General features: G+C 39.0%; 1 protein-coding gene across 2 annotated transcripts in view; it reads right to left on the reverse strand.

Moving 5' to 3' along the window:
• The window catches only part of ptprq (protein tyrosine phosphatase receptor type Q), a 184,360-nt gene that overhangs the window by 145,669 nt on the left and 16,853 nt on the right, over positions 1-21,838 (reverse strand). For both annotated transcript variants that reach the window (XM_063057759.1, XM_063057758.1), the window contains exons 8-15: positions 20,188-20,478; positions 17,271-17,555; positions 16,226-16,498; positions 14,601-14,861; positions 6,482-6,612; positions 6,114-6,243; positions 3,148-3,301; positions 1,508-1,614 (exon numbers count right to left, since the gene is read on the reverse strand). In XM_063057759.1, coding sequence (XP_062913829.1) covers positions 1,508-1,614; positions 3,148-3,301; positions 6,114-6,243; positions 6,482-6,612; positions 14,601-14,861; positions 16,226-16,498; positions 17,271-17,555; positions 20,188-20,478 — 1,632 coding nt within the window. The remainder of the gene's footprint in view (positions 1-1,507; positions 1,615-3,147; positions 3,302-6,113; positions 6,244-6,481; positions 6,613-14,600; positions 14,862-16,225; positions 16,499-17,270; positions 17,556-20,187; positions 20,479-21,838) is intronic.

Below are 21,838 nucleotides of genomic sequence, written 5' to 3' on the forward strand. Positions count from 1 at the left end.
TCATTACAGATCCAGGGTCTTCTTCGAAATCGGCACTGAGCTAGATCATGACCCACTGCTTGTTTTGCACCCTGCTCATGGCTAACTATATTAAGCCACTGTTAATTAACTTGAAAATAGTGAAAAAAATTTAAAACCTAGTTAAACTTATTAATGAAGTTATGTGACCTCATTCAAATGAATAGGGCGGTTTAAGATGTGGCAGATATGGCTAGGATAGACCTAGGGGCCAGGCACAAAGTATTGTCGGTCCCCGTGTAATGCTCAAATCCCATTTTCTTTTACATTTTTAGGTGTTTTCTTTCTTCTTTCACTCTTTGCTGGTGGAAATGCTGTAAAAACATCTTCTGTACCGAATTCATTTCAATGACCATCATGATTTTCCTGCTTTCCTATTCTGTTGTTGCTGGATCCCTGTGGTCTCCACCCCAAATATATGACCATGTGATTAGTGGTAAAAGCTTACCCCCAAAAAATCAAGTAATTTTTTGAGCTCTCCCTCCATAATTTAATTCTGTCAAAACATTGTCTGTCTTTCTGAATCTTTCTGAATAACGATCTGTTTGTTTCTGAGCGACACACATCAAAGTTGCTGGTGAACACAGCAGGCCGGGCAGCATTTCTACGAAGAGGTACAGTCGACGTTTCAGGCCGAGACCCTTCGTCAGGACTTGGCCCGAAACGTCGACTGTACCTCTTCCTAGAGATGCTGCCTGGCCTGCTGCGTTCACCAGCAACTTTGATGTGTGTTGCTTGAATTTCCAGCATCTGCAGAATTCCTGTTGTTTGTGTTTGTTTCTGAGAATAGGCCCACCATCAATGTTGGATGGACTGGCCTGTTATTACCCATCTATCCCTTCCTCTCCTTTACAATAATGATCAAACATCTAGGCCTCTTACATCAGTGTTTCAGCCTGACAGGTGGAGGTAGAACAGAAAACAAAATCTGCAGTGATTAAATTGATACAGAGCAGCTTGGTAGCATAGTGGTTAGCATAATGCTTTACAGTACCAGCAACCTGGGTACAATTCCCACCGCTGCCTGCGGACATTCTCCCCATGACCGTGTGGGTTTCCTTCAGGTGCTCCAGTTTCCTGCCACAGTCTAAAGACATAATGGCTGGTAGGTTAACTGGTCATTGTAGATTGTCCCATGACTAAGCTAGAATGAAATTGGGAATTGCTGGTTGGTGCGGCCTGAAGAACCGGAAAGGCCTATTCCACACGATATCTCAACAAATAAATAAATAAACAAACAAGCGAATCCTGCACATTATTCTGACTTTGGAAATTGGAGGATTGACCAAACCATCATCTTAGTTGATAACTTTGGCTCTTCAGAAAATTAAAGGCAGTAAAATTACAGTTTAAGAAGTTCAGATGTTTCCTTTGGGATTTAACATTCAGCATTTGATCATATAACTCTTATGTGCAAAACAGCTCAGCGTAAAGTTCTAACAATACAGACTAATTATTAAGTATTTTTACTTTTGAAACTGAAACTCACCTGTTGTTATACTAATTGTTATGGGATGGCTCTTCTTTGTTGCACTTGTTGTCTCGATAGTTATAGAGTAGGTCGTACCTGGCATTAGCTTGTCAAAGTGGGATGTTCTGTACAATATGCAAACATACAAAATAAAGTTTTTACATTATTTTAGTTATATCCTTATGGAAAAGTTTTGTTGCATTAGATAACTTACTCATTTTGCTGCTCGTGCTCTACTTATATCTCACAAACAGATCATTATCAGTAAAGATAATTGGACAAAGTAATTTTGTCATACTGATTTGCTCTTATATGGTATCATATACATCATGAAGATGCAGAGAGTTTAAGAATATATTATTCTTCTAATGTACATATTAAATACACAAAATACTCCATTCATGACCATTGAATTACTTTTGAGTGTAATCACAGGTATATAATGTACAGTATTTATTGCCAAGTTTTCTGATAATGCCAAGTTTCTTCATAAATATTACTTTACAATTTACAGTACAAATTACTTTACAAATATTGTGTACAAAGCAAAGAGCTAAATTTGATGGATAGATAACATTAATAAATTCAATGGGTGGCCAAAACTATGAACAAGAGAGTGTAGGCATATATCTGAGATCATCTGCTTTTCACCCTAAGAAAGATAAAGTGTTTTCTAAACCATAAGGAATGGAAAGTGGCATTCTGTCTCAAGGGGCTGGAATACAATAGGATGGAAGTTAAGGTACAGTTCTATCAATTTTGTCTGAAGTCCTTTTGGAATACTGTACTGAAATCAGTTCTGTGCGCTCTGTGTCAAAAGGAATTTACTAACTTTGGAGGAGGGACAAAATTGAAACATCAGCATCATATTGGTTCAGAGAGTTAAGTTATTAGATTTGTTCTGTCTTATACTTGACTATAGGAGATTACCAGATGATCTATTAAGCTATTTCAGATATTTAAAATACCTCACGGCATAAACAGGGAAAAACTGTTTCCAAAAGGCTCTAATCTTCATATCATTGGAGGACAATATCAGGAAGTACATCTTCACACAGGAAGTGGTGGAAGTCAACTTCCATCCCTATATGTAAATTGAGGATAGGTCAATTGAAGGTTTTAAAACTAAAATTGATGGTTGTTTGTCAGCAAAATTATTATGCTTTCTAGTCAAGACAAGCAGACTTAAGGTAGGGATCAGCTGTGATAGAATTGAATTGCAAATTAAACTTGTAGACACAGTCAATCACACACTTACGTTGTGGACAATTACATCAACTAATATCTGCAAACAACAGGTAATAAATGGTATTGATCTAGTCTGGCAGTATTTGTAGGACGATGAGTTTTGACATTCCTTCCAACAGAACATGTCATTTATATCTTTGTATCATTAACACCCTCTTAGGTCAGTAGAGACCTTCACAAATATATCATTATGTTACGATGAACAGGCATAGAGCTTGAGCATCGATTCACAAAGAACAGTAATTTGATTAATCACATTGCAGTGTTATGTTAAAATTTCCATAAAATATTATAAAATGAAATGCCTATTTTTATCTGATTGATTAATTGCAATCATCTAAGAAAGTAACTTAATTCACATTATATATCTTATAGAACCATAACTTTCAAAATAGCATTAAATATCTTACCGTGAATGAGTAAAAGGAATTTCAACAACTTGATGCATAACTTTGCTGGCAAGTGTTAGATTAAACCCATCAAATACACCAACAGGTTCTGGCCAGCTCAGTGTTAATGAATATGAAGACTTGTTATAATTCAGATACTCCACGGGGCTTGGCACTAAAATGGCAAAGATGAACAATGATTCATCTAATGTGAATTCACCAAAATTAGAATTAAACTTTCTATTTATTTCAAAAATCATTATAAACTTGTTAAGAATAATTCCTTTTCTAATGATAGGACTCTTTAAGGTTGTTATCGCCGGGGTGATAAGCTTTCACAGTCTTTTAAATGCTCCCAATAGTATGCATCTCAAATAGCCTCTAACAACCAAGTCCAGCTCCTGGCCTTCAAGTGTAGCTTAGCTACTAGGCCCGGCGGGACCAGTTATACTGACAGGAGCAGGGGCAAATGTACTTTACTGGTGCCTTAAAACCAGTTGCTTTGGGCAAATGGGTCTCATCAGCCGTGGTTAGCAGCTCACTTAGGAGAAGGAAAACTCAAACTTCCGCTGCCTTGCACCTATATCCAATGATGGGGAAGACTTTGGGGGTAAAACTCCAAGGAAAAATCCAGCGCTAAAGTGCCTAAGCCAGTCCTATGTTGAATTCAACACGGACTGGCAACTGTTGCGACACCAATGGTGCCAAACAGCATCAGCTTCTGCTATTCCTTTAGATATTGATCAGAGAATGGAAAGAGGAAGACTGCTACATGGGCAACAGCTTGATCTTCATATCGTACTGCCCTAGCTTGCGTATCATGTGGACAGCTAGGATGCAAGATCCATGGCTGACCCCGACCAATGGAGGGACACAGTAATAGAGCTGTAGGTGGCGTATATGTTCAGAAACAACCAAAAAGCAGCCATATTTAACAGGGAGACTAGATATATGAGCCTACTTCGGAAAAGGAAATTGTTTAATACAAGTTCTGAAAATGCTGAGGATAGATGTACTTAATAAGCTAAATGATCATTTATCACTCCAGCTTTGCTACACAGGGTGCCCGAATGATATCTCAGGTGAGATTTAAGTAATGATATAGGAACACAGCCATTTTATACAGAAGGAACCAGGCTGATGATTGTATACGGGTTAGAGCTTTAATAAACCAACATCACCACAACGCATACGATCAAAATGAAGTGGGTAACTATTAACTGTGGCAGATCTTTTCACATTTTTTTAATGCATCAGCTGCCTTCAACTCTATATTCAAACTAAACAAACAGTTTGATCAGAATTGCTATCCACTGCACTCCAAACCTACACCAATGCAAAGTTCTATCCAGAATGTCATGCTTCAACAGAAATTTCTACATTTCATCACCAAGGAAGTTTTAGCCAGCATTTAACATCATATTCCTCAGCTAATCTGGGTAGACATGAATACCCTGTCTGGTTTCATGTTTAATCCCATGGTATGCTTCAAACCAAAATTTTCTTTAAATATATATAAAATTTAAATATTTATCCTTAGATTCCACCATATTGTTAGCTTGTTTGATTTTCGAATTCTCGCAGTCTAAAGGCACAATTTTTACACCTCAGTAATTGACTTGTTTTATTGCTCTTCCCCAAATGAATTGTCTGTCTACATTCCACTCCAGCCAAGTCCATCCATAAACAACTTAATTTACAGACTTCTTAAATCTTCAAACTAAACAGAAAGCAACTCTTCACTCAATCTCACACACAAAACGCAAGAGGAACTCAGCAGGTCAGGCTGCATCCATGGAAAGGAATAAACAGTCAATGTTTCAAGCCAAGATCCTTCATCAGCACTGAAAAGGAGGAGAGAAGATGCCAGATAAAGGTGCAGGATCTTCTGTCTGGTATCCTCCAACCTGACGGCACGAACATCGATGTCTCTAACTTCTGGTAATTTGTCTCCCATCCCCCTTCTCTCTTTTCCATTTGTAATTCTGGCTCCCCTCTTATCCCTTCTCTTCTCCTCACCTGCCCATCATCTCGTTCAGATATCCCTCCTCCTTCCCTTTCTCCATGGTCCACTCTCCTCTCCTATCCACCTTTCACCCCATAGCTTCTCACTTCATTCCTCCTCACCCACCCACTTCCCCCACACCTGGCTTCACCGATCACCTGCCAGCATGTACTCCTTCCTCCTTCTCTCTAACTTGTTATTTTGGCTTCTCCAGTCTTTTACAGTCCTGATGAAGGGTCATCTGTTTATTCCCGTCCTTAGACGCTACCTGACCTGCCGAGTTACTCCAGCATTTTGTGTGTTGGTCTGGATATCCAGCATCTACAAAATCCAATGAAAAGTCGTTGATTTGGCCTAGTACATTACGGATAAAATCCTCCCAGACATTGAGCATATTTACATGAAATGTTGCAGAAGGAAAGCAGCATCCTTCATCAAAAGTTCTCACCACTCAGGCCATGTTCTTTTCTCACTGCAGCCGTCAGGTAGAAGGTACAAAAGCCTCAGCACTCACTCTGCCAGGTTCAAGAATAGTTAGTACCCCTCAACAATCAGGCTCTTGAACAAAAGGGGATAACTACACTCATTTAAGGACGCTTTAATCTTGCTATTTTATGCTTATTATTTATCGCTATTTATTTCTATCTGCATATTCAGTTTGTTGTCTATTGATCCTGTGTACAGTTACTGCTCTATAGATTCGCTAAGTATGCCCGCGGAAAATGAATCTCAGGGTTGTATGTGGTGACATGTATGTACTCCGATAATAAATTTTACTTTGAACTTTGAACTGTAGAATCTCATGTTTATGATCTTCTCTCAATAATTCTAAGTTTAGAAAAAAATATAGAGATCAGTTAGCAATGAAAGAAAAGTCTATAAGCTGAGAGCTTCTCAGCAATTTATACATTTCAACTACTTTATTTGAGTTAACAGAGGGAAAAATATAATGCAAAGTATTAAAAACAAAATGAAACTTAACATGTGCGTATTAATTGTTTCACAGGAATGCTATCTTGATAGTTTTCCTTTTCCGTCCGTAGTGAAATATTATACAGTTTTCCTGGAGTCAACTTTGTAAATACCACAAACTCTTGTTTAACCTTTTGAACCTGAAATGAATAACAAATAAATCAATATCTTTTTAAAATTCTAATTCAATATTAACAAAGCTGGAAGATCTTTTAATCACATTTGCCAAAAAAAGCTCTATTAGTTTAACTGCATAGTCTACTATTGTCTTTTCCAAACTGAAATTGACAGTCTGCAGAATTACACATTAAGTTTATGTTACATGCCATTTTACATATTATGATGTATGTTTAACTGCACTGATTAAAGTGAGGTTACCACAAGCTGCTTGCCACAGTTTAAACACAGCACTTCATATTGGTTGAAATGTCCTTCTGCTTTATCCCACACTAACTCCAGTGATGTTTCTGTGACCATCCCTTCACGTAAATTAGTGGGAGGTACCAAATCTAGAACAAGAAGATAATCAAAAAGTTATTGTTTCAGCTTATAGAAAAAAATAACATTATAGGTGTCATACAAATGCAAGACTTCATGGCAGATAAGGTTTAGAAAAATGATATTTTCCATTCAGTAAAAGAGTTCTAATTTTAGTCAACACACATCAAAGTTGCTGGTGAACGCAGCAGGCCAGGCAGCATTTCCAGGAAGAGGTGCAGTCGACATTTCGGGCCGAGACCCTTCGTCAGGTCTAACTGAAGGAAGAGCTAGTAAGAGATTTGAAAGTGGGAGGGGGAGGGGGAGATCCAAAATGATAGGAGAAGACAGGAGGGGGAGGGATGGAGCCAAGAGCTGGACAGGTGATTGGCAAAAGGGATATGAGAGGATCACTTTATTTTGAAAGATTTATCGATAGGAATTAATGAACAGCAAGTGAATTGGAATTGGAAGTGGCATATTGACTACATGAGGTTCTCATATACTGAAATGTACATTCTGAAAGTCAGACCTGAGGGTCTGCAATTTCAATAGGAAGAACAATGACTGCGAATGTTTGACATAGAAAAATGATTTATCATAGAAAATTCTTTTCCCTGTGGTCAGTCTCCCCAGAAGACTGAGTGTGAAAATTAAACAGAGTGTGAAAAGGAGAAGGCTGGGAAAGGGGGAGTTGAGAAGGAGGGAAAAAAGGATGAGTCATGATTGAAAGGCAGAGCAGACTCAATGGGCCAAATGGCATAATTCTGCTCCTATATCTTATGGCCATATGGAAACAAAGCACAGACATTTTCATGTATCAGAATCAGAATCAGAGTTAATATCACTGGTATATATTGTGAAATTTGTTAACTTTACAGCAGCAGTACAATGAAATACATGATAGATAAATATAGAGAAAAATACTGATTTACAGTAAATATATATAGTCATAGTCATACTTTATTGATCCCGGGGAAAACTGGTTTTCGTTACAGTTGCACCATAAATAATTAAATAGTAATAAAACCATAAATAGTTAAATAGTAATATGTAAATTATGCCAGGAAATAAGTCCAGGACCAGCCTATTGGCTCAGGGTGTCTGACCCTCCAAGGAAGGAGTTGTAAAGTTTGATGGCCACAGGCGCAGGAATGACTTCCTATGACGCTTTGTGTTGCATCTCGGTGGAATGAGTCTCTGGCTGAACATACTCCTGTGCCCAATTAAATAGTTAACTTCAAAAGAAATTAAAAGAGTAGTGAGGTAGTGTCCATGGGTTCAATGTCCATTCAGGAATTGGATGGCAGAGGGGAAGAAGCTGTTGCTGAATCACTGAGTGTGCCCCTTCAAGCTTCTGTACCTCCTTCCCGATGGTAACAATGAGAAGAGGGCATATCCTGGGTAATGGGGGTCCTTAATGATGGACACCGCCTTCCTAAGGTACCACTCCTTGAAGATATCTTGGATACTATGGAGGCTAGTACCCATGATGGAGCTGATTAATTTTACAAGTTTCTGCAACTTACTTCAATATTGCAGTAGCCCTCTTCCCCAACACCAGATGATGATGCAGCCAGTCAAAGTGCTCTCCAAAGTACATTTGTAGAAGTTTTGAGTGCTTTAGTTGACAAACCAAATCTCCTCAAATTCCAAATGAAATATAACCACTGTCTTGCCTTCTTTGTAGTTGCATCAATATGTTGCATCTAGGTTTGGTCCTCAGAGATACTGACACCCAAGAACCTGACGGTGCTCACTCTCTCCACCTCTGATCCCTCCATGAGGATTGGTTTGTGTTCCCTTGTCTTGCCCTTTCTGAAGTTCACAATCAGCTCTTTGGTCTTGCTGAAATTCAGGGCAAGGTTGTTGCTGTGACACCACTCAACTAACAGGTGTATATCGCTCCTGTACACCCTCTTGTCACCATCTGAAATTCTGCCAACAATTGCTTCACAATTTTGGAATTTAAACGTGCATTGCACAGTACTGTATTTGTCGACATGGAGTGGAGAGTGAGTTTGTAAATCTGGCGGGAGCAAAGGATGTTGGAGTGCCACAGAAGGAGCGTGGGACAGGTGGCAAAGAAGGAGTGTCAGGGGCAGGGGGTGGTGTGGATGCTGACACACCCAGCCCTGAGACAACAGGGTCATTTGATTCCAAACACTGGTTTATTGATCATAACAGAATGTCTCTCTCGTGCTTCTTGTTCCTTTCCCTTTTCCCAACCATGATTCCCCTCTCCCTGCCTCCTTCCCACTCTCAGTCCACAACAGAGACCCGGATCAGAATCAGGTTTATCATCACTCGTCTATGTCATGAAATTTGGTATTTTTCCAGCAGCAGTACAGTACAATAAATAAAACTACCACAGTACCATGCAAAAGTCAAGCACCAAAGCTCTACTATATATGTGCCTAAGACTTTTACACAGTACTGTACATACTTCAAAATCTAGTTTGCATAACGGACCTGTTAATGAATCTTTTTGCCAATGTACAGGCAGCAACTACTGCAACAGATCAGAAGCACCCACTGCATGTTCTTTTATTAAGTTCCCTTTAATTTTAAACCAGAGCACGCACAGATCCATTTCCAACCCTAGTTATCAGAATTTTCTCCTATTTGACCATTACATTTAAATACATATTATTACTGAAAAATTTCTGGGCAGCAAGTTTGAAATCCTGAAAGTATAAGGCCATCAAAGATATGTGGATCGATTTGTCATCAATATGAGGATATCTGAACATAAATTATTTCTCTGCATGCTGTGCCCACTGGCTGCAAAATGTTCATTGTATAAAGTGATTACTTAGAAGGAAAAATAAATATTCATAAGGAAAGAGTCGTGATCACCCCTCCTTTAAGCTTTTGCAAAATGTTAATACATTATAAAGAACTATTTTAAGTAGCAGAAACTTTAGTAGTCCGAGATCACAGCAGGCTGGTACTATGGCCTGCAGATAATGAAAGACGGAGCATTAGATTGAGCTGAGTTGAACTGAATATCCTTGGACTCTTTTGATGACTTCATGGTTAGGTGCTTTATATTCTGTATTTTTCACACTTTTTCTTGCGGTTTGTGCAATTTTTTTCTTTATGTGTTCAGGGGTTTGATGTTTTTCTTTGAAGCGGTTCATTGGTTTTCTTTGTTTTGTGACTGTGGGAAGATGAATCTCAGGGTTGTATACTACATACATACTTTGATAATTAGATTAGATTATGAGGACACTCAGTCCTCGTTTATTGTCATTTAGAAATGCATGCATTAAGAAATGGTACAATGTTCCTCCAGTATGATATCACAGAAACACAAGACATTCCAAGACTAAAACTGACAAAAACCACATAATTATAACATAGAGTTACAACAGTGCAAAGCAATACCGTAATTTGATAAGAGCAGACCATGGGCACGGTAAAAAAAAGTATCAAAGTCCCGATAGCCCCATCACCTCACGCAGACAGTAGAAGGAAGGAAAACTCTTCCTGCCATGAACCTCCAGTGCCACAAACTTGCCGATGCAGCACCCTGGAAGCACCCGACTACAGCCGACTCTGAGTCCGTCCGAAAACTTCGAGCCTCCGACCGGCCCTCCAACACCGAGCACTGAGTACCATCTCTGCCAAGCTCTTTGACCACGCCCCAGCCGCCAGTGAAGCAGGCATTTCAGAAGTTTCACCAGATGTTCCTTCCATGCTTCTCACGTCCATCTCCATCAAATCAGGATTGTGCACGGCATCCTACTCAACAGGTAACAGATATTCATTCTGGAGTGGCCGCTGCGCGCTGCATCACGCCGCCATCTTCTCTTCTCTTCTATTGTACTTTCAATCTTGAATCTTTGAATCTTTGGAAGCTTCTCAGAAAAAGAACTAACAACAATATTTTTCAAAGGACAGATTCCAAAGGAAGTGTAAAGTGGTCAAAAAAGCCTCTAATACTTAGAGGTCAAGAGATCAAGTTTGGAGTTACAAAAAGATGTTACACGGGTAAATGTCTGGTCTGTGTCTTTTTTATTTCTGCTTCTGGTTGACCTAGTGGATAAAAGAGAATTTCCACCCTTCTTTCAATTTGGAATTATGAGCAATATTGTATATGATTTTACAAAGGAAAGGAAATTAATAAATTATCATGATAATGGCCCCACATTCAGTTGTAGTGGCTTCAAAAGGTGCTGCTGTCCTATTTAAAAGTATTTTTAATGATTGCAGAATCCTGCTATACATTGAGAACTTAAAGTACTGCAGGTCTTCCTGATCAGCGAGTTGCTCTCTGGTGCAGAAAATGAAGGAGCTGTGAACTTTATGTGCTTGCTATTTTGTACATGCGAGGTGTGCTCTGTGTTGTGTGTGACTATTGGTACAGTGTTTTGTACCCTGGCCCCAGAGTAAAGTTGTCTTGTCTGGCAGTATTCGTGAGTATTCACATATGGATGAATGACAATTAAACTTGATTGAATTTAATATTCTATGGCAAGTATTCCCAAACTTTTTTCTACCATGGACCCCTACCATTAACCAAGGAGTCCATGTACCCCAGCTTGGGAACACATGCTGTAAAGCATCAATCTGTGTTCGGTTTCCAATGTGTGACCATATTATGTAGTCATCTTAGTATCAGGCCATATCAGGTTGATTCAAACAATTAGTTCCTTTTTAATGGTTTGTAGCTGCCAGAGAACACATTTCTGCATCACAGTGCTCACACTGAGTGTGAAAAGTCTTTAATTTGCTTTACATTGCTGAGCTGAATTTAAGCTGCCAGTAAACAATCTGTAATCTAAACTGATTTACAGGATCCACTTTGTCATTTAATGCACGTTACGTTAACATGATAGCTTCAGCCCAACTCCATTAAGGAAACTGAAACCTTAACCTTGTAACTTCTGGCATCTACAAAACATATTATTTCACAGAATGAAAAATTTTACCAAATTCTGTCACCAGCAGAATTTTGGATGCCAAATTATATGCCCCAGAAAGTGAAATAGTGTATTGATTAATAGCAGCGCAGTAATTTATCAAAACTTGAGGACCTAGAAAAATTCTGTTCCCAGTATAAGCAACAGAAAAAAGGATTTAAAATGTTTTGAGGTAGGCAACCTTACATATGACTAAGTTCTCATGTTTCCTCTTATCAGTTTCTATAAAGGGAAGTTAAAAATATCAGTACGTATTTATAAAAGATCTGTGTCCTTGTACAGATATACTAACTGCCTGGTGAGCCAAATCAACCTCCGTTATCAATGATGGGAAAGTTTGACAATTCAAATTTCGAAGTAAATTTATTATCAAAGGACATATATGTCACCATATATAACCCTGAGATTCATTTTCTTGTGGGCATATTCAATAAATCCATTATAAAATAATAGCAATAGAATCAATGAAAGACCACACCAACTTGGGCATTCGACCAGTGTGCAAAAGACAATAAACTTTTCTATCTCAATACAGAGCAACCATTACTGGGAAAGAGTATAATTAGATGTCTCCCCAATACATGATAACAAATTTCTGTGCTGTTTGATTTGTTTGATTCATTCATACAGGGTTACTAAACTTCTAAGTCAAAGCTAAAAAAAAATCCTAGTAGACAAGGCCAGAAGATAATTGCTAAACTTTTTAATTCACAGTAGGCACTTTTGTTTCAAGTGTCAGCTGTATCTCTAACTCTATTTTATCATCTTCTGTTTATAGCAAAATCAGAAGGCCTATGAATGTCTTATTCCTTATCCTTATTGCCTGAGATTTTCTAAAATAATGGATGTGAGATGTTATAATTATTCATTTTAAGGAAAGAGCATCAAAGTTTATGTTTTGTGCTTAATATTTCAATAATACTTGAGTGATCATGTGCGTGTACATATACACAGTGGCACGCAAAAGTTTGGGCACCCCTGGTCAAAATTTCTGTTACTGTAAATAGTTAAGTGAGTAGAAGATAAACTGATCTCCAAAAGTCCTAAAGTTAAAGATGAAACATCCTTTTCAACATTTTAAGCAAGATTAGTGTATTATTTTTGTTTTGTACAATTTTAGAGTGCAAAAAAGGAAAGGAGCACCATGCAAAAGTTTGGGCACCCCAAGAGATTTGAGCTCTCAGATAACTTTTACCAAGGTCTCAGACCGTAATTAGCTTGTTAGGGCTATGGCTTGTTCACAGTCATCGTCAGGAAAGGCCAGGTGATGCAAATTTCAAAGCTTTATAAATACCCTGGCTCCTCAAACCTTGTCCCAACAATCAGCAGCCACGGGCTCCAATAAGCAGCTGCCTAGCACTCTGAAAATTAAAATAAATGTTGCCCACAAAGCAGGGGAAGGCAATAAGGAGATAGCAAAGCGCTTTCAGGTAGCCATTTCCTCAGTTCGTAATGTAATTAAGAAATGGCAGTTAACAGGAAAGGTGGAGGTCAAGTTGAGGTCTGGAAGACCAAGAAAACGTTCCAAGAGAACTGCTCATAGGATTGCTAGAAAGACAAATCAAAACCCTCGTTTGACTGCAAAAGACCTTCAGGAAGATTTAGCAGACTCTGGAGTGGTGGTGCACTGTTCTACTGTGCAGCCACACCTGCACAAATATGACCTTCATGGGAGAGTCATCAGAAGAAGACCCTTCCTGCGTCCTCACCACAAAATTCAGCATCAGAGGTTTGCAAAGGAACATCTAAACAAGCCTGATGCATTTTGGAAACAAGTCCTGTGGACTTGTGAATTTAAAATAGAACTTTTTGGGCGCAATGAGCAAAGGTATGTTTGGAGAAAAAAGGGTGCAGAATTTCATGAAAAGAACACCTCTCCAACTGTTAAGCACGGGGGTGGATAGATCATGCTTTGGGCTTATGTTGCAGCCAGTGGCATAGGGAACATTTACTGGTAGAGGGAAGAATGAATTCAATTAAATACCAGCAAATTCTGGAAGCAAACATCACACTGTCTGTAAAAAAGCTGAAGATGAAAAGAGGATGGCTTCTGCAACAGGATAATGATCCTAAACACACCTCAAAATCCACAATGGACTACCTCAAGAGGCGCGAACTGAAGGTTTTGCCATGGCCTTCACAGTCCCCAGATCTAAACATCATTGAAAATCTGTGGATAGACCTCAAAAGAGCGGTGCAAGCAAGACGGCGCAAGAATCTCACAGAACTAGAAGCCTTTTGCAAGGAATAATGGGCCAATAATCCCCCAAACAAGAATTGAAAGACTCTTAGCTGGCTACAGCAAGTGTTTACAAGCTGTGATACTTGCCAAAGGGGGTGTTACTAAGTACTGACCATGTAGGATGGCCAAACTTTTGCTTCGGGCCCTTTTCCTTTTTTGTTATTTTGAAACGTAAAAGATGGAAATAAAACAGTAATCTTGCTTAAAATATTAAAGAAATGTGTCATCTTTAACTTTATGCCTTTGGGAAATCAGGTCATCTTTTATTTGCTTAGCCATTCACAGTAACAGAAATTTTGACTGGGGTGCCCAAACTTTTGCATGCCACTGTATAGGTTTAATTAAGCATTCTTGTTCATTTAAATAAATAATTAGTTATGAGTTGGCTGGGTCAGCCTGAAAGAAGAGCAGGATCAGTCACCAAGGAACAGAGTTCATTAACAGAACAAAATGTTTAGCACCTTAGAACTCACATTTGGTTTACCATAAATACAGTCAGTAGCCACTTTATTAGATACATCTGCTCTTTAATCTAAAAATACATTATTTGCATACGTCATCACACTACCACGTAATACACGTGCATCTCACTTAAAGTAAACTCAAAGTTAAACCCACATTTCAGACTCGCGCGACTTATTTTGAACTAGTTTAATGTTCTGAAGTTACAAACAGTTTAGCTTGTTAGTTACTCTACCAATTTTCTCATACCCTTTCTTGATGAACACAGTTCTTTCAAACACTGAAAATACATCAAAAATTGTGAAGTAAGAATTACAAGTGAGTGCAAGATGAATTTAAAAGTCATGTTTGTTATGGATGTGTACAGATTGCTATTTTTAATACTTACGGGTTTTCACAGCAGGAACCCTGTACACTTTGCTCTTCATGTTGCCACTGTTTGAATACACTGCAAATTTATATTCTTCACCAGGGATCAATTTTTCTATTGTTATATTAATATACCTCCTAAATGTAGCTATTCTTTTAATTTCATCTCCATATGTAACGATGACTTCATCAAATATGCCAGTTTTTGGCATTCCAACATACAGTACTGTTGAGTGGGTCTGAATATCAATGGGAAAGACAATCTCAACTGGTAGTGGCCCTGAAAAAAAATGATAATGCTGTTATTTTATAAAATGAGTTGTCTAAATGAGGAAATATCCAGCATACACAAATGGAATAAGGGAAGGGAGGTTATTACTGAAGTAAAAAGTGTCATTTTTGCATTGTAGAGAATATGGGACTCAAAGGACAGTAAAGGATCAAATAAGGGTCTAGAGTTATGAGTTGTCTGGGTCAGCCTGAAAGAAGAGCAGAATCAGTCGCCAAGGAACAGAGTTCATTAACACAACCAAATATTTCATTTCTTTTGCACGTTAGAACTCCCTTTTGGTTTACCATAAGTACAGTCAGTAGCCATTTTATAAGCTACACCTGCTCTTTAATGCAAATATCTAATCAGCCAATTATGTGGCAGCAACTTAATGCATAAAATCATGTGTATCATGATCGAGAGGTTCAGTTGTTGTTCAGACCAAACATCAGAATGGGGAAGAAATGTGATTTAAGTAACTTTGACAGTGGAATGATTGTTAGTGCCGGAAGGCATGGTTCGAGTATCTGAGAAATTGCTGATCTGGGATTTTCGCACAAAACAGTTTTCAGAGTTTACAGAGAATAACAGGAGAAGCAAAAAAAAAAACAATTCAGTAAGTAGCAGTTCTGTGGTCATTAACAACACCCATTGTTCTAGTGGCAAAAAGAATCTACCCACATCATTCTACCCAATTTTGCTGCGGTTTTGGGCGGGAATGAACAAATTATCATTCCCCAGTGCTTTCTCTTTATTTTGTACTATTATTAGCTGGGACCACTTTTACCTGTCTGTGAGACCATTCTAAAAAAAAGTTACAAGCATCTGTTCTTTTTTTCACAAAATAATAAATATGACTCTCAATTTATCTTGATGATCTCAGTCGCTGAAACCAGAAGAGCTCTCCTAATTGATACCAACAAAGGCTTGCTGAATGACTGAACATCCATGGAAGTTTCTATGAGTATTTGGAAACATTGCACTTGGCACAAACCTCTCTGGAAATTTGAACAACCAGGCACGTCCAACCTCAAAGCCGTTCCACACGCCTTGCAGGTGATGGCTCAATCCAGATAAATAATTTATTTTTTTCTTCCTTCATCACCAGCCATCTGCTCTACCTAGATTCCACCAATGTGTCCTTGTTGTAATCAGTATAGTGTTGTTTCATAGTAGCCAGTGCCCCTCAGCAGGTAGAACACTGAAAGCCTCTTTACTTTTAAGGCAACCAGGAAACAGAGCACTCAATTTTTTCAGATTTGTTAATTTCCTGCCACAGTGGCAGCAGGAGACGAGGAGTAACTACAGAACCACAAAATTAATAATGTCAGAAAATCCTCCCAAATAAATTATATCTAGATTCTCTCACTTACTTGTTGTCTGTGTGATACATTCTGGCTTGCTTCTCTTCCCATTCCTTACTGCCATCACCTCAATGTCATATGTGACTCCAGGGATCATGAAATCAAATTGAAAGAGTGTTGCATTTATTACTGAAAACTCTTTTACTTCATTGCTTTTATTGTTCATTTGTATTCGAAGGTGGTACTCGTCACATCCTTCCGGTGGAGGCTCCCAATGTATAATGATCCTGTTCTCCCAAACTTCTGCATTATCAATGTAAATACTGACTGGAGAGCTGGGATCTAAAGTCAAAATGTACAGCACATAATTACTGAAACACAAATGTAAGAATAGCTCCAAAGCTCAAATACTAAAGGCTTCATTTGAGTCAGGTTTATCCATTTGATTTCAATAGAGTCATAGAAAAGTATAGCACAGTAATACGCCCTTTGGCCCATCGAGTCCATACCAAACCATTTCAACTGCCTCCCCTATCGAATTTGTACACCTCCATACCCCTGCCACCCCTACTATCTAAACTACTGGTAGCCCATTCCATACTTTCACAATCCTCTGAGTAAAAAAGTTTCCCCTCGTGTTCCCCTTAAACTTTTCACCTTTCACCCTTAACCCATGACCTCTAGTTGTAGTCTCACCCAACCTCAGTGGAAAAAGCCAGCTTACATTTGCCCTATTTATACCCCTCATAATTTTGTATACCTCTATCAAATCTCCCCTCAATCTTCTACATTCCAAGGAATAAAGTCCTAACCTATTCAATCTTTCTATATAACTCAGGTCTACCAGACCCAGCAACATCCTTGTAAATATTCTCTGCACTCTTTCAACCTCGTTACATCTTTCTTGCAGATAGGTGACCAAACTGCACACAACACTCCAAATTAGGCCTCACTAATGTCAAACACAATTATTTAAGTGTTGTGTTAAATTATTTTAAATTACAAGTAGAGGTAAATTACATGCTACATGTGAAAAAGATATAGACTGGCAGCAAAATGAAATTACTTTAATGTAAATTCAGGTCCTTTTGTTTGAAAATAGATCTTTCTCTACCTGTTATTGCAAATAATGGTCCTTCAGCACAACTCAGTGATCCACCCTCTGTCACTGTTTGGACATAGACTTCATAAGATTGGAATGGCTTAAGGTTCCTAAGTACCACAGAGGTTTTATCTCTTGGAACGTCTTCGGCGACGAGATCGTTTGATTTAAATGCCATAAAGCTGATGAGGTAATGATGAAAGGATTCAGATGTTGATTCCTCTGGTGCAACCCAGAGTAATTGTAGTGAAGAGGATGTTACTTCTCCAGCTGTAATATTTCGTGGTGGATTTGGCCCTATTTAAGATCAAATGTATAAATTTGGAAATTAAACGAATGTCTAAATATAAGGCAACAGAGTATCAACTGAGCATCTGATTTTTCATCAGAAAGCATTTTTAAAAATTACAAAATCAGACAACATAATTTAGAACTTAAATACGAGGAACACCAAAGTTCATTCTGTTTCTATTCCATGAGGCAGTTGTTGTTTCAATGTCTTTGCTTATTGTTATTCCAAAAGAATAACTTGCTAAAATAAACTCTGGTCTAGCCTACAATGATCCTACCCTTGCTTCACAATCAGCAGTCACCACCAGCATCAGTTCTAGAGCCGCGCTAAATATTTGCAGTTGCAGCCCAATATTTACAGCACTATCTCCAGTAGTTTTGGGCCTTTTATCTTAGAAAGGATGTGCTGACACTGGGGAGGGTTCAAAGGAGGTTTACAAAAATGATTCCAAGATTGAAGAGCTTATCATGTAAAGAGTTTGATGACTCTGGGCCTGTATTCACTAGAATTAAGAAGAATGAGGGGTTGAAATCTATCAAGTGTCGAAAGGCCTTGATAGAGTGGGTGTGGAGAAGATGTTTCCTAGGATGGGAGAGCCTAAGACCGGAGAGCACACCCTCAGATTAGAGGGGTGTCCTTTTAGAACGGAAATGAGGAGGTATTTCTTTCGTCAGAGAGTGGTGAATCTGTAGAATTTGTTGCTACAGGCGGCTGTGGAGGCTAAGTTTTTATGTATATTTAAGGCAGACAATGCTAGATTGTTGATTGGTCAGGGCATGAAGGAATACTGGGAGAGAGCAGGATATTGGGGCTGAGAGGGAAAATGGATCAGGCATTTTGAAATGGCGGACCATACTTGATGGGCCAAATGGCCTAATTCTGCTCCTATATCTTATGGTTTTATTAACATCCTTCCACAAGGTACTGCAGGTGATGAGTGCCAACTGGGCTGCAAGCAGTAGGAATTAAGAACACCCTGATGGATCTCTGTCAGAAGAAATTTACACTCCTTTTAAACATCTCTGATTTCCAGAGCAGAAATATTAAATTTCAAGAATGTATTAAAGATTTGTGTTGAAATTTATTTCACATTGTCATTGCTTGGAAGCAACAAAATACCTGTAGTTTTGAGAATCAGAACTCTTTTAATATTATAATCTGCTGTAATTAATATTAAAGCATTATCTTCTATTGTCATTACAACAAATGATACTGCTAATTACAAACCCCATTTCTAGAGAAGTTGGGATATTTTCTAAAATGCAATAAAAACAAAAATCTGTGATATGTTAATTCACGTGAACCTTTATTTAACTGACAAAAGTACAAAGAAAAGATTTTCAATAGTTTTACTGACCAACTTGATTGTATTTTGTAAATATACACAAATTTAGAATTTGATGGCTGCAACACACTCAGCAAAAGTTGGGACAGAGTTAAAATAAGATTGAAAAGTGCACAGAATATTCAAGTAACACCGGTTTGGAAGACTCCACATTAAGCAGGCTAATTGGTAGCAAGTGAGGTATCATGACTGGGTATAAAAGTAGCGTCCATCGAGCCCTCAGGCGGCACTGCCTAAGAAACCGTCATGCTACTGTGACAATTATAGCCAGCTGGGCTCGGGAGTACTTCGGAAAACCATTGTCACTCAGCACAGTCCGTCGCTGCATCCAGAAATGCAACTTGAAACTGTATTACGCAAGGAGGAAGCCATACATCAACTCTATGCAGAAACGCTGGCAAGTTCTTTGGGCCCGAGCTCATCTCAGATGGACCGAAAGACTGTGGAACTGTGTGCTGTGCTCAGATGAGTCCACATTTCAGCTAGTTTTCAGAAAAAACGGGCGTCGAGTTCTCCGTGCCAAAGTTGAAAACGACCATCCAGATTGTTATCAGCAAAAGGTGCAAAAGCCAGCATCAGTGATGGTATGGGGGTGCATCAGTGCCCACGGCATGGGTGAGTTGCATGTATGCGAAGGTACCATTGACTCTGAAGCATATATTAGGATTTTAGAGAGACATATGTTGCCATCAAGGCAACGTCTCTTCCCGGGACGTCCATGCTTATTTCAGCAGGACAATGCCAAACCACATTCTACACGGGCTACAACAGTGTAGCTTTGTAGACAAAGAGTGCGTGTGCTTGACTGGCCTGCTGCCAGTCCAGATCTATCTCCTATTGAAAATGTATAGCGCATAATGAAGAGGAGAATCAGACAACGGAGACCACGGACTGTTGAGCTGCTGAAATCTTATATCCAGCAAGAATGGACAAAATTTCCAATTGCAAATCTACTACAATTAGTATCCTCAGTTCCAAAATGATTAAAAAGTGTTATTAAAAGGAAAGGTGATGTAACACAATAGTAAACATGCCTCTGTCCCAACTTTTGTTGAGTGTGTTGCAGCCATCAAATTCTAAATTTGTGTATGTTTACAAAATACAATTAAGTTGGTCAGTAAAACTATTGAAAATCTTTTCTTTGTACTTTTGTCAGTTAAATAAAGGTTCACGTGAATTAACATATCAAAGATTTTTGTTTTTATTGCATTTTGGAAAATATCCCAACTTTTCTGGAAATGGGGTTTGTATATTACATTATATACTATCAGTGTAACACCAAAAAAACTTACTTGTTTTCACACTCAGAATAGGACTAACCATTCTCTGGGCACCCATATCTTCTCTCATCATTATTGCAAAGTAGTAGTGGTGACCAGGTTTCAGCCCAGATATGACTGCCTTAGTCACATTTGGCAATATTTTACTGGAATGTTGCTTTTCTTCATCTGAATTTGGTTGGTACCAAATAAATAACTCAGATGTTGTGGAGAACAAATCCTGTAGATCATCCCAGATAATAGTTGCCTCATTTTCATTAACATCTTCTGATTTTAGCTTAATTGTCCTGGGGAGAACCAAGACTGAAAAACAACACATTAAAAATTAAAGACAAGAGATTCTCAGATGCTGGAAATTCAGAGCAATGCACACAAAATGCTGAAGAAACTCAGTAGGTCAGGCAGCATCTATGGAAATGAATAAACAGTCGACGTTTCAGACCAAGACCCTTCATCAGAACTGGAAAGGAAGGGGAAGATGCCAGAATAAAAAAGGTGCGGAGAGGGGAAGGAGAACAAGCTAGAAGGTGATAGGTAAAGCCAGGTGCGTTGGGGAGGAGGGATGAAGTAAGAAGCAGAGAAGTGATGGGTAGAAAGGCCTGGGACTGGAGAAGAAAGAATCACATAGGAAAGGAGAATGGACCATGGGAGAAAGGGAAACAGGAGGGGCACCAGAGGGAGATGACTGCATTAATGCTGCTTCATGCACCCATGCTGAACTCATCAACTTCATCAAGTTTACATACAATTTTCGCCCTGCCCTTAAATCCACATGGTCCATTTCTGATACCCGTCTCCCCTTCTTCAATCTCTCTGTCTGTATAAAAGACAAGAAAATCTGCTATGCTGGAAATACAAGCAACACACCCAAGATGCTGGAGGAACCCAGCAGGCCAGGCACACCCAGAGTGTGAATCATCATGGCAGAAGATAAGGCCATGGACCAACATGTTGGAATGGGAATGGGATAGGAGTTAAAATGGTTGCCTCTGGGAAATTTACTTTTGGTGGATGGAGTAAAGGTGCTCAACAGAACAGTCCCCCAATTTATGCCAGTTCTTACCAATTTAAAAGCAGCCACACAGGAAGCACCAGATACAATAGACAACATCAACAGATTCACAGATGAGTGTTGCCTCACCTGGAAGGACAGATGAAAGAAAAAGCATTGATGCTCAATGAAGCAGTCACGTGAGTTTGTTGGGGTCATCTACTGTATCCGGTGCTCCCAGTGTGGCCTCCTGTATATCGGTGAGACCTGATGGAGATTGGGAGACCGGTTTGCCGAGCACCTATGCTCCATCTGCCAAAAAATGCTGGATCTCCCAGAAGCCACCCACTTCAATTCTGCTTCCCATTCTCATTCCAGCCTCTCAGTCCCTGGAGCAATGAGGCCACACGAGAGCATCTAGGAAGCCTCCAACCTGATGGCATGAACAACAGTTTCTCAAACTTCTGGTAATTGTCCCTCCCTTCACCATTCCCATTCCTGTTTCCCTCTCTCACCTTATCTCCTAACCCGCCCATCACCTCCTTCTTTCCTTTCTTCCATGGTCTTCTACCCTCTCCTATCAGTTTCCCCCTTCTCCAGCCCTATATCTTTTATCTATCAGCTTCCCAGCCCTCCCCTTCTAATAGTTTCACCTATCACCTACCACCTTGT

Source organism: Mobula hypostoma, chromosome 9 (genome assembly GCF_963921235.1).
Source record: "Mobula hypostoma chromosome 9, sMobHyp1.1, whole genome shotgun sequence".
Lineage (NCBI taxonomy): Eukaryota > Metazoa > Chordata > Chondrichthyes > Myliobatiformes > Myliobatidae > Mobula > Mobula hypostoma.